This window comes from Plectropomus leopardus, chromosome 21 (genome assembly GCF_008729295.1).
Source record: "Plectropomus leopardus isolate mb chromosome 21, YSFRI_Pleo_2.0, whole genome shotgun sequence".
Classification (NCBI taxonomy): domain Eukaryota; kingdom Metazoa; phylum Chordata; class Actinopteri; order Perciformes; family Serranidae; genus Plectropomus; species Plectropomus leopardus.
In genome coordinates this window covers 12,292,308-12,308,447 of record NC_056483.1, presented here as the reverse complement: position 1 = coordinate 12,308,447, position 16,140 = coordinate 12,292,308, and the positions used below count along the sequence as shown (strand labels likewise).

Sequence of the window (16,140 nt, the reverse complement as noted above, 5' to 3'; positions counted from 1 at the left end):
TGTGTTGGAATGCATAAACTGTGTGCTCTTTGGGCCTAAATATTTGCAGAGCATGTGGCTGGTTTGTATTATCTGTGTACATTGAAACTGTGATATGAATCAAATACCTCAGATTACACAGAGACAGCGCACAGCGGCAACATTGTGACTGATTCTGTACATACTGAATGTAGATCAAGGGTGTGACTTGCGGTTTCCAGCACACAAGGCCATAATGACTCATGGAGGTGTTTTTGTCAGTAAAAATAGGCCCTAATAATTAGAATACATGACTGTGAACAGCTTTCCTGGCAGTATCTGTGGTAAAATGCAGCTTTAATTAGACTAAGGATAAAGAAAGCATACGTCCAGATGATTTATAATCTCTATATAGCAGCATATTATTGTAATTTGTCTTGTTAAAATGTATCTTGCTGGGCACGTACCACAGCCTAGAAAGTGTTTTTGCAATGCACCAGTGTCAGCATTCCTTCCAGAGAGCTCTGCACTAATAAAGAGAGCAAACAGCCAGGTTGTCTCCTCAGCTTCTGATGCTCTGCCAGACCATAGCTAAAAAAAACAGTGCACTCATGTGGCTCTGCAAAATATAATCTTGGTAATTTAATGTGACTATGTCGGGTTTTCTCAGATAGATAGATTTAGGGTATATACAGACTCTTTAAATCATTCGTATTATATTATATTCCATTTCTGATAATATATGGTAAAAATTCTATTAATAGCCTGGGCTATTATTTGCTTAAATCACCGAACTCAACAGGCTTATATTTGGGACAGGCAATAATTTATGGGACGGGCTTTTAATTCCTTTCACACAATACTGTTGCTCAGCAAAGATGGAAATACAATAAATTAAGTAATAAAAATTAAAATATCCAAAATCCCATAAAAAAATTTAAAAAAGGGGTTGGGTAGACAAACAAACAAAAAACAAAGCAAGAAATGACCTCTGAAAAAAAGCTTAAAAATGATATTAATTCCGTAAAATAATTATGAAATATATAAAAAATATATAATTTTATACAGTACATATATATAATTATGAATGTAGTTTAGTGGACATTTTTTAAGCAGTCTTCTACATCTACTAGTGTCTTTTTTGTGGCTGTCTTGTTTACTGTGCTGATAATTCTGTCTTGTTCGGCGCTCATGGTGTCAGTACATTTAACTGAATGATTGAATTGTGGAGAATCTTACAATTAACATTGTGAGTAGTATGTCCTTATTGACAAACTTTAAACATATACATATTGTATGTGTGATCTAAGCAGCTAGCTAAGGTTATCTCCAGCAGGTGAACTGCATGGCAACCAGACCAGGCTTCTAATTGAGACCGGCCTTTTGTTGTCAAAATCATAGACTGTTGATAAAGATGAATGACGTGCCCCCACTTTCCCCAGCTTTGCTTAAGGGAGGCTAAAATATCCAAGATGCGTGGAGTGCCATCTTGCGCTGTTGATGTCATTAAGAGCCAGATTCTGCACAGTCGCGATATCCGCGGTGGGGGAGTTCCCGCCAAAACATCTGTCTGACCAAAAGTGAGCAGCTTCATTGAACGGGAGAGCATGGATTGGCTGTCACAGCTGTCAATCTTGGCAGAAAATCCCCTTTTTGTATTATTGAATAACTCATTAAAACCAAACTTATAAAAAAAAACAATTGAACAAACATCAGGTGTTGGAAATCGTCTTTGGGAAAAATTTATTTGGTGTGTACTTTTAGTTTGGCCTATGTCCCATTCACTAACATGGCGGGGCGGATTTTGTGACCTATACTGCAGTTAGACACTAGGGGGCGATCAAGATCGAGAAGTTATACTTTGGGGGAGCTGTCATGCTGTCCATTTTTATATACAATCTATGGTCAAAATGTGCCGCCGCACTGGGCAAGTAAAACGGACTTGACGTTTAATTGGGACTAAGCTTATATTTTAGCTACAGTATCGCCCTAAATCCCACACACTGGACCTTTAAGTAAAACATCTGATCAAGACAGTGGGGTGATTAAATTGTATGCTTGAGACATGAGAATCTGATAGATGGGTTCTGGATTAATTGGGATGTTTTCATCTCTCTCTCTGAGGTTAATTGCACTGTGACTGGCTGAATGAATGGAGCCAGCCAACAGTGCCTCCTCCTCCTCCTCCTCCTCCTCCTCCCCCTCCTCTTCCTCCTCCTCCAGGAGCAGCAGTGCCAAATTGAGTGCGCAGGGTGCCCAGGTGCCAGCACAAAACAGAATCGGGATTAGATATCAGATCAGCACGGAAACACACTCAACTATCTCTGATTTCCAACCCGCAGAGATTTCCCCTCCGACGGCGCTCTGTGTCACCATGAGCACAGGAAGAATCAAGGTTGGGTGCCAATCCCTCACCTCGCTCGCCGTGCGCACTCCCCCCTCCTCCTCCTCCTCCTCCTCCTTCTTCCTCCTCCGTGTAATACAAACCTCGTGATCACCCATTCAGCGGTGCCTGCGTCTCCTGCTTTGGGGGAAAAAAATAATAAGCCGACTAGCCAAGGGGCAGGCAAGCCAAAAGTATCCGGGAGACAGACAGGTGTCGCGGAAGTTTACACTTGCAGAGGCGCATCCCTCCGCGTCTTTTTGTCATTATCTGGGATACCGTGAAAGAGACTGTAACTGGCGGTCATCCGGCACCCACTGATCCTGTGTAAGTGATTCTCCACATCAACTCACTGCGAATAGGTGAATGTTAGCGCGATATAATGAGCAGGAATGAATGATTGCAGCACGAGCCGCGGTGTCAGGTGTCTGCTTGTGTGATTTCGGTTGCACGCTTGCATACCTTGATATGAAATGACACGTTTCTGTGAAAATTCTGTGATCACCTTTTCTGTGGCGTTTGCTGCAAGCTGGCTGATTCACTGTGGATATGTAGCTGGCCATTTGTCACCGCAGGAGCTCACACAGATGTTATCATGCACTGTGAATGAAATGAGCAGGTTTTAAATGAGGAAAGTGCGGCATTTTTTTTTGCTGGATGCGAGGTGGATATAATCAGGTAGATTCGCCTCACAGCTTGACACAGTCCAGAGTGCTAATAAGAAATTAAAACCAGATTCAGTAGGTGCAAAATGTGACTCATCTTGGTTTTAATTAGCAGAATTTAAAACAAAGTTATGTTGTGTCTCATGGTTGCAGAAAAAAAAACTTTAACCCAGAGGAATGCAAGCTGAAAATCCTTACTTGGCAGCCCCTATGATTGGCAGGTAGCTGAACTAGTGCAGTTTATTTCTCCTGTTTTGTTTTGTGGTGGTGACTATCACCTGTTGACAATAGCATCGGGGTTATCTTGGGAAGCTCTTTGGGGAGACACCAGGAATACATTCACCCACATGCCGGGTGAATCAGTCTGCTATTCTGAGCATTTCATTCAAGGAAAAATCAAGATCACTCAGCCAGGATTACAACCCATTCTTAGAGTTTGTAGTTCTCAACACTTTGTCACATGCACAGTGACTCAGAGGAAGATTCAATTAGCATCTGTTTATGATTTTAACACTTCAGGTCACAGTGTGTTTGTGTGAGTTCGTCTTCACAGATCAGCCGCAGCGTTCTCACCTTGCCAGCCTCTACTCTTGCTCTGCATAGTGGTAATTGGCCAGGTAGTGATGGATGAGACACAGCAGGTAGATGTCAGTGACAAATGATCAAGGGCTCTTCCTCATTTGGAGCCTCAGGGTGAGGATTTTTGGATGTTCCCACTGTCGGATTTGAGTGTTTACAGTGTACGGTGAGAGTGTTTATTTGGTGTGTCACACTAAGCAAGTTAAAAAATATGTTTTTGGCATGACCCAGGGTTTATTTAGACTGGATGTATTCTTATCTACAATGTTGGCTTGGTAAAAGAGCAAAAGTGGTGGCAGTTTCATGTGGCACTGCTGATTTGCGTTGTCACTAATAACATCAGTGATGACTCCATTCTGTTTAAATGTTTCAGTAAACCATGGCAGTTTGATGTGTTCAACACTGATTCAGCATGCTGAAGGCAAATTTCAATTTAGGGTTATGCTATCAGACATATAGGAAGCAAGGGTTCGACTAAATCATCAGAGTTTCATATGACTTGACTTGTGGCTTGCTTGACTTAAAGCAGGATCTCAGCTTAACATAATTTTGACAAAAACAAGTAACTACTATGACATTTTCTCTGGCCTTCATGCTTTTTATTGTTTACTAACCTGTTTTCACTTGCGTTCCTGATGTTGAACGTAATACACCCTCCCCCCCAAAAAAAACCAAAACAGAAAAGTGTACTCACCTATTGTAGAGCTGTGTACACTGCTTTGCTCTACTGGCAATGGAGTCTATTGTCTGTTTTTAATGGGTTTTCCCATGTTTAAAAAACCTGCATGTACGCACTAATTTGACTGGGAAAAGGGTGTATGTGTTACTTGCTCCCACCATTGCTTGAATGCCTTGTTAAACTCTGCGTGTTTTAACATACTTCCCATTTGTTCTAAATGGTTTCTACACATATACAAAACATTGATGCATAGACTTAACTTTTTCAAAACATTACTTTGTTTTTCTCCTGCAGCTTTCCCCCATACTCTGCAACTAAAGGCAGTTTGCTTCAGTGCACAGGAGGATTTTGCCAAATGAAAAAGTGATGTCAGTGCATATTATCTATTGTATTTAATGCTGATGTTGCTTTATAAAGGCAATGCTGGCCAACATTCTGCATATTATGCATTTTTTTTGGACGCATTTCCAATAACTAATTCATTTTTAGATGCTTATGGCGTTTGTAACCACTTACACTGCTCTTTCCTTAAGGATGTTATGTACGAATGAGGCTCCGTGGTTGTTTGGTGTTATAAAATTCACACAAATCACACCGTGCTTTGCTTCTCACTTTACAGCTCGTCAGATGGTGCAGCAGTTGGAGGAATGTGAATTTTGAGTGCGGTATATGCAGTGCAGTTTTCTTGTTGCTTCTCATTTCGTGCTGATGAATCTTCTTGATGTCTTTTTGACAGATACTTGTCATATCCGGGGTTACAAAAACATCTTGACCACCTATGTCTCTGCTGTCATGTGGATGTAGACAAATGACCAGGGGGACAAAGAGGCCATCACACACAATAACAGATCTCAAGTTTTAAAGCACCTACAGCAAAAGATTCCTACATATTTTCAAGTGCTGTGTAAAAAAGTCTGCAGGACATATTTAGCAATAATCAATGCATTACATGCACTTTAATACAGAATGCTTTGAATGGCTGTAAATGCACATCTGCAACGTCAGTTCACTGTATTCACCTTCAGTCCAAATAGTCATTTCAGGGAAGTCGTTCTCAAATCACCTTCCCTCTGGCTGTGACGAAATGCTGATCCAATGGAGAGTGTCTAAAACAAGCAGTTCATTTAGCGCTTGGCTGCACCTGCCCTTTTAGCACTCCGACTGGGCCCTGTCCTCAGCTCGCCCATCCTCTGCCGACTCTCTGAGGTGACAGACGGCAGCAGAGTCAAGAGCTCTGCAGCATGGTGTTGAGTGTGGTGTTTTTGTTGGTGTTTGAGTGTATTTGGGATGATTTAGTATCAGTGTGATGTGGTTGATTGATGCACACGGTGTGTCCTTTTGGGAAAATTCAGGTTCCAGTTCTTTCTCTTGAGAGATGCATCAGTATGACCTATTTTCCCATTGAAGTCACTCTCCACCTCTCTCTGTCTGAGCACTCAGAGTGTCAGTCTGAACTCTTGTAATCTGACAGTGTTACACTGGGACACTTCATTGTAGTGCCAGTCAAAATAGGACAGTGGTGAGTGACCGAAACTACATTTTTTTCAACTCAGTGAAAAGTGAACTGATATGATAACTGCAAAAGTGCACTTTTAAAAACTCACTTTTAATCATCTGACTGATTTGTACCTAAGCCAGCAATAAATTTACAGAACTAATCAACAATATTTTAATCCCCATAATTCCCCGCATGCAGCTCTGAAAATAAGATAATCTTAAACACCAAATCCTCATGGGACAATATGTGTGGTTACAGTCAGGATTACCACCAGTCTATAGAAAATAAAAGCTTAACAGTTTCAATTATATCGCTGTGTTCAAAATGTGTGAATGGAAATTTAGGGATTGACTGTAGCATTGTTGATTGTTGAGAACTAAAGTGAGACGAAGAAAAAACAAACGCATGACAATACATGTAAAAGTGTGTCTGTGGTCATCTTGTACTGTGTTTTGTATCTGGAGTCTCTGATATTTTCACTATAATGGTACTTTGCAAATGACTATTCACGAAGTAGTTGTATTCAATTTACAGATGTACATAATACAGTGTGCTTATTTGGATATATCCATAGTTGCTGCTAACATTTTATGCGAAGCGTGTGTGTTGTTGTCTTTCCTTAATGGCTGAACCACTGACACTTCATTTTTGATTAAATTTGTATAAAGAAAATATTTGAAATATTATTTTCGTATGCCAACGTTCAGTACAAATGCAGAAAATAGTTTACCTATATAGCAAGGTGGCAGCCTAGTCTCAATCCGGGGGCCATCTGTGCCATTATTAGACTTGTGTAGTATAAAGAATGCAAAAGTCCTCTAAGGGTGGCTCGGAGGCAAGGTGGATGGGTCCAACAAGTACAGGACTTTGACCCTGGAAACCAGTGTTTGTGTCCTGTGGAAAACTTAAATTCAGTGTTAAATATTTTGTATCATAAGTTGTCAGTCACTAGTTGCGTAAGTGGTTACTAATGCCAACTTTATCCTTACCCTGACTGTGTAGTTTTTTTGCCTAACCTGTACTGCCAACAATGACCAAGTGTTTTTGTTGTCTCATATTAACCATACCTCTATCATATTTTATTTGCCATAGCTCCACAGCATCTTTCCCTAAACATAACTATGCTGTGTCTCTCATTCACAGTTATTGCAGAAAGCGAGGATTTTAAAAATGTTGGTGCTGAAATTAATTGCAAAAGAATAACCTGATACTGACATTGTTGCCTGGTGATAGGGTTGAATAGATTGTATAGATTGTACTCACTGGGGATGGGCATTTTTAAGTAACTTTCATATTCAAGTACTCGCATAAAATTATCAGAGTACATGACGGAAACAAGTGCAATTTTAAATTCATTTATTCAGCAACCAGGCTTCAGTAAGCCTGTTAAACCATAAACTTAAAAGCAAACATAAGAAAAATCAGCAAACTCACAGTCACTGCTGTTAAAGGTACAGGTTAAATACAGCATGCTTATAATCAGCCTTAAATCCCCCCTCCAGTTTGGTAGACAGCCAGTCATTTTAGAGAACAGGGTGGCAGCTGGGGTAGCCAATCAGATTTCAGGCCACTGCTTAGACACGCCCCTATTGCTTGGCATGAGCTAACTGCAGCAGCAGCTAAAACTCTCTCGTAACACCTCGCTAACACCCGACAATGAGCCTTTTAAGGGTCACACTCCTGTAGTTGTAGTAATATTAGAGAATAGGAGAGAGGACAGTAGCAGGGCAAGGAGCCGAAGCAATACACTGCACACAGATCTACAGTGAAATAAGATTGTAAACAGTGTAAATAGCCTAGTAAAAAAAGAAAAGAGGAAATTATAAGTCATGTTTACATGAGAGAGCGGCAGTGGCGGCGAGTAATCTTTACTTTGAGTGAATACTGACGTCCAAATCAGCACAAGTGTACTCATGCCCATTCCTACTATGCACAGATAAATTGCACTGACTTTGTGATCCACAGAAATGCAGGAATCCAGAGTGTAGTTTGTCTGGTCAAAACATATGCTCTATGCAGTCTAATAGTTATTGGTTAAATAAAATCGAATACAATCTAAGAATCTCTGAGAGGTAAATGTGTGCAGCTCACTTTTCCATCAGCTTACTGAGATGGTGTTCAGTTTAGCCCACACCCTCTCTTGTCTGAGGCGGCTGAACAAAATTGGTGAAGCATTGAGGCAGTCTCCAATCAGTGTCACTTAAGGAGGGGTTTGTTTGTCGGAAAGCCCACTCTCTTTTCCACTGTGTACAGACTGATAGCTCATCTGTGCTATTGTTGAGGGTGTGTTAGTGTTGCTGCAGGGTGGTGACACAGCTCCATGGAAGAAGATTTGATATGTGTGTGTGTGTTTGTGCAGTCATGCATGTATGTTTGTATGTGTCTCAATGCAAATTGTCACAATGGAAATGGATTGGCTGTGTGTACGGTTGCTGCTCTCAAGTATGTGCGTCACTGAGGCTTCAGAGGCAGACACTCTCGCAGACATAAATGATGCTCCATTGCCGTCCTTGACACCACTCACTATAACAAGAAGCCCTGAATAATTGCCTTCCCTTGTGGCTATACAATAATGGCCATACAGTAATGGTGCATTAATCTCCTCTATACATTAGGAGAGAAACATGGCAGAAGGCAAAGATTTTAGACCAGCCCATCACTGTTGGTGTTGAAATATGCTACAGAGCAGCTATGTTGATTTTCTTTTACTGTTAGTTGGTAAAGGGCTGAAAAATTATGAATGTGCTCTCTGCAAGGCATGAAGCTCTACACGAGGCAGTGCTGCACTAATTTTGGGGATTTTTAAAGAAATTTTACTCTTAAATTAACTGAGATACTGCTGCAGGTTCCTGTCAGAATGACAATCAGAAAATGCAATAATTTCAGACTAAGTTGGTGAATCTTCAGCCGCGCAGAAGATACGTTCCCACTGATTCCACGATTGCCATCAGTATTACAGTATAAAAGGCAAAAAATTTGTTGGCATTGTACCATTAGACATGATACTGAGTCATATTTTAGACAATATTTCATTTAACATTAGTGTATATGTGCTTTAATATTAGTCAAAATCAAACAAGGTATTTTTAATAGTTTTAATGATTTTGATAGAATTTTAGGACAAAGGCCCCCAGGTAGCCAAAGTGACCTGCCACGACACTGGCCCAAACTTGGCACGATTGAAGAAATAAGTCAGGCCACATCTTTGTGACTTGGCTGAAATTCAGAATAAATGACGCCCTAAATAAACTCGCCCAATTCTGGCCAATCCGGTTGCCTAGTTTGGATGAGACTCTGGATAAATTATGTCCAAGAATTGGACCAAAAAAAAAACCTGACCAACATGGCCATCACTGGGTCTTAATGATATCTGACGACTTATATTATTGTAAATCCCCAAAGAGACAAAAAGATACCTCACATGTTTGTCTGGTACATTTAATGGAAGGCTATACAGCCAGCAGCTGGTTATTTTGGTAGCAATCTCTTAAGATTTCAGTCCTGTTTGATTTGGCAACACTTGTACTTACTGGTTATAATGAATGGGGTGCTGCAAAACAATATTGTCATATTTAATAGTGAAGTCAGGCAATAATTGGCTTTTTTCCATCATTCACAGGTCTGCAGACAGCAGAGCATAATGGAGTTGTTTACCTGGCTACATTGGAGGTGTGCAGCTTTGCATCTAACAGTTCACTGTGGCTGCTTCCTCTTCTTCAAATACTCCCTGCAATATTTGAAACTGATCTGCTGCCATTAAAAATGCTGAAAATTGTCTTTTTGTTGGATGCATTTTTGATTGACCGAAAAGTACAACATTTGCAACTTTTCCCTGTTTCCAGTTCTAGCTTATGATGCTGCTGCTAGTTGTGGCTTCATATTTATAAATCATATTCATCACCTGAACATCAAATTATGGCCACGATTGAGCACATTTGTTTTGATACTTCTGTGTACTAACCAGTGCAGCTATAGGGTGACAACTTTTTCACTTGCTTACACCAAAAAAAAAGTTTATTTCGAATAGCTAATAGAACCCACAGACTGTGACATTTAGAGTGAAACTCTGCAACATGCAGGACTATAGAGTCCATTGTCGGTGCTGCTGTATGTATCTGTCGGTGTGTGTGGACACATGCTGGCACATGATTGTCCACATGAGCCTGAGTGTGTATTTTAACATGTTGTATAAAGTGTGCTATTCTGTCAGACTGGATAACCTTTCCTGAGGTGAGGGCAAGGTCGCTTATCACAGCTGAATGAGGAGCGCTCGTGAATGGTATTCTGTATTTACACAGTGTGAAAGCAGATGTCTGAGACTGAGAGATTTTACATCTTTTTTTTTCCACTGTAGCTAAGAATGTGACAAAAGCTCTCCCTCACACATGTGCATGTGTGTGATTGAGTGTGTGCTTGCATTTGCCCTTGTGGATTTTACATTCCCACTGATACAAATGACTCATAAAAGCATCTGATGGAGATATGTGTAAGGATGAAATCAAATGGCAGCAATGAAAACAGTATTCCTCTGGTTTGCCTGGAGCTTTTAATCAAAATGACAAACATGAGGTAAAGTTTGTTTTGCTGCGTAGATGCTCCAGTCCAACAGTGATTGATAATATTTAAATGTGTTTTCGGAATAAATAGAGCTGAATATCACAGAAACAAACATAAATATGTACAATTTTGTTTTCTGTTGTTAAAATGTAAACCTTCAATAACAGTCTATGATGAGACAGACCCTGAGCTGAACTGGAGGAATGAATGATTAGCAGAGTGAGAGGAGAGACGCTCTGTCGATGAAGCTATTGGCCCAATAATAGAACGGACATAATTGTCTGGCCTTCTGAGTCATCATTGCTCTCTCCACTGCCAGCGCTCTCCCATCTTGTTTAGACACTGCAGTTAATGGACCTTCTCCTTCTGTCCATCACCTCATCTGTCTCTGCTGCTCTCTTTCTCCCGCCATCCCTCTGTTTTAGTTTTATGGGCCGGCTCTCGATCTTGCCCCTCATCATGCTTTCCTCACTTCTTACTTGCGTCCCTTTCACCCCACAAATAACCGATGTCAGGCTTGTTTTTAAGTTGGCTCAGTCATAAACAGTCCAAGTTCTAACTTTAATATATGATTAGTACAGTGCAGTCAGTCCCTGAGTAAAATCCAAGTGATATCACTAATATGCTGAGGGCCGTCACAATGTTTATGCTATCAGATTAACACGTAATATACTGATTCATATCATATTCCAATTCCAGCGTCTGAATTTTAAGAATTTATAGTTTATTGCTGTTTGAAAGGGTGTACTTTTATGGTTATATAGCACACATTTTACAGTCATTTTTTGTAAAAATTATACAATAACTTAGTAAAGCAACTAGTAGCCAGTAATTTACTGTCAATGCACAATTAAATATTTAAAGTGTACAAATAATTTCACTAAAATGCATAGGCCTGTCTCAGTGATTACACAAAGAAATTATCATATGATATATGCAGATACGGCCTCAAATATGTTGCTGACCTCGATATTGCCTGTTGTGTTTACTTGGGTGTTTACATAAAAATGTCACCAACATTTTGGTCAGCATGATGCCAGAATAAACAGCAGGGTTTTCCAACTGATTATAAGACTCTCCACCTCGATTCTGATGGAAAATAAGACTACGCTTCAAAGACGACATAGCGTTTTTTGTGGAAAAATTTTCTTTTAACTCTCAAACGGAGTAATTTTGTGCTACTCCAACAAAATTACTTTAATTTATACATACAATCCATACTTTCCTCTCTCTGAAGTCAGACGATATTGTGGGTTTGTGAACGCAGCGAAGCCAGAACTCTTCATGAGGAATTTTACTTGCAGGGCGAGTAATTGATCTGGCGATCCAGTCTGATGTGATCAGATCAATGCAGGACAGGAGGAGAGCAGAGGCGAGTGAATGCAAACTTTTGGACCCAGTGAAATGAACTATCAAGTTTCACTTTAAGTGCACCTGGCATTCTGTTGCCACATCTATCGTCTAAGAGAGTGGTGCAGTGAATGACCGAAAGCTATGCAGTCCAGCAGCACTCCAAATTAATGGTCCAGCTCCAAAAATAAAATCAGTACGATGGCAGATGTTTTGATTGTGGTGGGCTGCCACAAATAAATTGTGTGGGAAACCATGTGCTCTTTGACAGGGTGTGTTTGCATTCTTATACTGTTATATCATAATTATATCAGTGGCATGAAAATGTCCCAAAAAGACAATAACACTGTTTATTGCATATATTTCTGGGATAATAAATTGACCAACAAAATTAGTTATTGCGAAAGCCCTAAAGAAGGGTATACAGCTGTATCTCTCAAAGGTTTGCAGCTGGATTGCACCCAAGTACGTATAGCATGTTTACACAAATGCACACACCCACTGTGTCACATACAAGATGAACCATTCCAAAGCTAAATGAAATACCTGTAAAATGCATATTACTGCACAGAAACATGACATCTGCAACTACCATGTTTGTTGACAGGCTCTTCACAGCTTCCAGCCTGCTTTGCATGCTCCATGCAGAAAACATGATCTTATCACACAGGAGGTGTGCTTTGAATGTCTATGCTTTGGGGAGTGGAGATACGGTACAGTCAGTTGCATAGAGTGATGTTTATTTACGGAGGCTGTAGTTTGTGGTGCTGCTGAATTGTGTTGTCATGCAGCAGCTTGGAAAAAAGAGACAGCTCAAATTTTCTAATTATCCAATGAAATATCTAAATTTAATTTCTACTGGATGGATTGCCACAACATTTTGTACTGACATTCATGGCTTGATAATGGCTTTGATGAAGCCCTGACCTATTTTTGGTTTAGGGGAGGGCAGCATTTGTTTTCATAATCACATTAGTAATGACCAGAAACAGTAAAACGAATACTCCCCCCCCCCGACCACTAAACTCCAGTCCAAACCAATTTTCAGCTGCACTGAGATCAGAGTTCACGCTGCAGGCAAACAGCTTCTGTAGTGTAACAGTGTATTTTGTCCACAAGTCATAAAAGGAAACATTGCAATATTGTTTGCATGGTGAGATCTGTGTTTCTTTATGCTGGATGTCTGTTGTAATAGGGTGTGGAAATCTGATTTTTATGTGTCTGTTCATTGCACTAAAAGCCGAGCCAGAGACCTATCGGTGTTTTAATTCCTTGGCTAATAGAGGTTGATGAAAGTCATAAATTACTTAGAACCAGGTGTACAAGAGATCTTTCAGACACTCTGCCTAATTAGATGCCAGGCATATTAATGCTCAGCTCCAAAAGAGTGAATTGATTCCACAAAAAAAAAAAAAAATCATTTAAAATTTTCTGTCTCTCTGTTTTCCTCCAGGGTTGTCTCAGCCTCGGCCCCCAGAGCAGCAGAGCCCGTGCCGCTCCTTGTCCATCCCTCTCGGACCAGCAGCTCAGTGTGGCGAGGCCAGGAACAATGGGCCGGAAGCTGGACCTGTCGGGCCTGACGGATGACGAGGCAGAGCATGTCTTGAAAGTGGTCCAGCGGGACATGAAGCTGCGAAAGAAGGAGGAGGAGAGGCTGAGGTGAGATGGGATTCTCCTGCAGGCGCTTTTTTCTAGTATTTTTACACGTTTCAGGCGACACACACAGGATGATTTGAGAGGAGCTGATAAGGAGGGATGACATTTGCCTGTGAGCAAAAAAAATGACCAGATATAGTTGTGTACAGCTGGCTCAGCTGACAAAGACACTTACTATATAGGCTATTATAAATGTCAAGGGTTCAAATCTCCCTTTCCTATTCTGCTACTGACACTATAGATAAGTAATAAGAGCAACGCTGTTTTTAGCATTTACAAAACCAAAAAAATCAGGTTCAAATATCTATCAGAATTGTCAATTGCTTGCATAAATGTAGTTGAATGTGACGCTTCACAAATAGTAACACTGTTAACCCTGCCTTTGTTGTGCCCACACTATTCCTTTTATTCATCAGAGATAGATTGTAATTAAAATCTCTTGTTGTGAGATCTGAAAGCATGATTTTTGAACAAAGCCGATGTGTTTTCAGCTGCAGTTATTTTTCTACAGGATTTCCAGCTGTAGGGTTATGAAGGCACAGTCAGGGGCTGTAAGAGGGAAGATGCTTGTCTTGTATTTTCTGCTTGCGGGCTGGCAGATCTGTGGGGGTCAGACGGTCTGGGCCTCAAGGCTCTGCTCCGGTGTCACAGCTTCTTACTTAACATGCGACAAGTGCTGGACCGTCGTTCTCCTCCTCTCCTCCTCTCCTCCTCTCCTCCTCGTCCTTCACTCCCTCCCTCTCCTCCCTGTGACAGCCCGTAAACAGAGGGGATTCGGTTCGGTTGTGACAGTCCTCCATGGGAGTTTGTCTATCAAATGCAGTCAGATCAGTGTGTCTGCTTTGTGTTGTTTCAGCAGTACTACAGGGGGAAGGTTTTAGTTTTCAATCTCCAGTGTATCTAATGTCACAACAAAAATGTGTTTTTTGCTGCATTTTAAGTGTGGTTGCACCCTATAATTTTGTGAACACAAATATGCTGCTTTGACTACCTGCCAGGCCCCTGCATCAGCTATTTTGTTGTGGAGATTTGATGTCTTTCTTCAGATTTGAACGGTGATCCTCGGTGGTTTTGTGTTCTTGAGCGGATGCCATGTGTGATTAGTCTGTGTTACTCAGAGCATTAAACATCTTAGCCGTACTCAGAGGAGCGCAGCAAAGTTGCTACACAAACCAGAAAGCAGCTGTTGGTCCGCAGTGCTTGAAACTCTACTTATTTTCCCAGAATCCGTTTCAAAGCAAAGATGGTGTATTCCCAAATTACTGGGCTGTAAAATGTTCTCCCACCAAGCTGTCATGAATGATCAAAAAGAATTTCTGCCTCTCAGGCTGTTATTACTGCTGTTTACTGTAAAAAGATGAGCACATTAATGTTGAGGCAGCAGGCAGACATTGATGAGGCAACAGTTCTTCATAAAAACAATCAGACTGTGTGTTTGTAGCCTTGTTAATGTTTTAAAAGCAAAGTTTCCAAAGTAGATATTACATGCAAACTGACAGACAAATTAGTTTGTTTTAGCAGCTAAAACTGCTCGTGTTACACAATAACACAGCTGACACAGATTTGTTTCCCTCCTGTATTTGTTCTAATTGTGCTTTTACTGTTGGATGTTATTCCTTCATGCAATACCTCCTGAACACCTAACTGATGTTTCAGCTCCCTGAAGATTAGCCTTTGTCACATTTTTTTTTTTTATTCAGTGATGACAAATTGAATTATCTAACAAAGTGCAAGTTCATAATAACAGACTGTGAGAGTACTAATAGAAGTAAAAATTCTTCCTTCAGTGTTTAAGTATTATAAGCAAAATGTAATTAAGAACCACACCCAGGCACACTGACTAAAAGACATTCAACAACAGTTTTAAAAAAGTGCAGTCTGTGTGTTCTTATTAAGGGCAGTTTTTGCAGATGGGATGAGGGATTTTTTGTAAATGTTTTTCCGGGCCTGTGGGGTTCTTTAGCGTCTGCCTGATGGCAGCAGCATGAAGGAGTGTGCAGGGGGTGGGAGGGGTCCCCAGTGATGAGGGTGGCTTTCCTCATCACTGAGCGCCTGACAGCTCATCATTTATTGGAGTATTTCAACAATCCAGAAACAATAGATCATGTTTCTAAAAAATAATCTTTCCCAGCTGAAAAGCATAGGACGCCTGTTTCATCTCTGATACATTATATAAATTGACATTTGGTTTCACTGCATCCTAAGAGATCACTGGACTTACAGTATGACTTCAAGTGCATGAAATTCACCTGAATTTACTTGCGCTGGTTTTCATCCGAAGAACAAGGACGTGTCCTCGGTCAGGCTCAGGTTCCGGTGGCCGTCTGTGTTACTGAACTGTTGTCTTTTGAATTACGCTTTGCATCAGTCACTTTTTTCTTGTATCTAAAAGGAAGAGTGCTTGTCTAACAGATCAGGTTACAGAAAGAGAGAGAAACCCATTTGTCTTTGACTTGAAATGTGAAACCTTTACAGTATATGAATATGAATATTAAAGCTTGTGTACAGCAGATGGTGGTTTGGCAGATAGCTCTCTCCCTGTTGGTTTTTCACATCCATGCATGGCTGACATTTGTTTTTCTTCCTTGAATGAAGTCAGCCCTGCAGAGTTGTAAATTACCCTGTTGAAGGCTTCATGGGGTAGTTTATAAGCCTCGGCTGGCACTTTAAATACTCCATTTTAATTTTCTCCCATGCTGAATAATAAGAAACGTTGAAACACTTAACTGATATTACCTTCTGTCTCATAAATATGGGACTGTAATAAATATGTAAATAAAGGTATGCACACAGCTATAAGCCTAGTTAGGGGCAA

At 40.6% G+C, this 16,140-nt stretch overlaps 1 protein-coding gene across 7 annotated transcripts in view; it reads left to right on the top strand.

Moving 5' to 3' along the window:
• The window catches only part of myripb (myosin VIIA and Rab interacting protein b), a 165,396-nt gene that overhangs the window by 27,346 nt on the left and 121,910 nt on the right, over positions 1 to 16,140 (top strand). For 6 of the 7 annotated variants that reach the window (XM_042510338.1, XM_042510334.1, XM_042510337.1 and 3 more), the window contains exon 2: positions 13,123 to 13,328. In XM_042510338.1, the coding sequence (XP_042366272.1) occupies positions 13,219 to 13,328 (110 nt within the window). In that variant the 5' untranslated portion in view covers positions 13,123 to 13,218. Of the gene's footprint in view, positions 1 to 2,474; positions 2,669 to 13,122; positions 13,329 to 16,140 lie in introns of those variants that run through there. The other variant, XM_042510333.1, reaches the window with a different exon arrangement.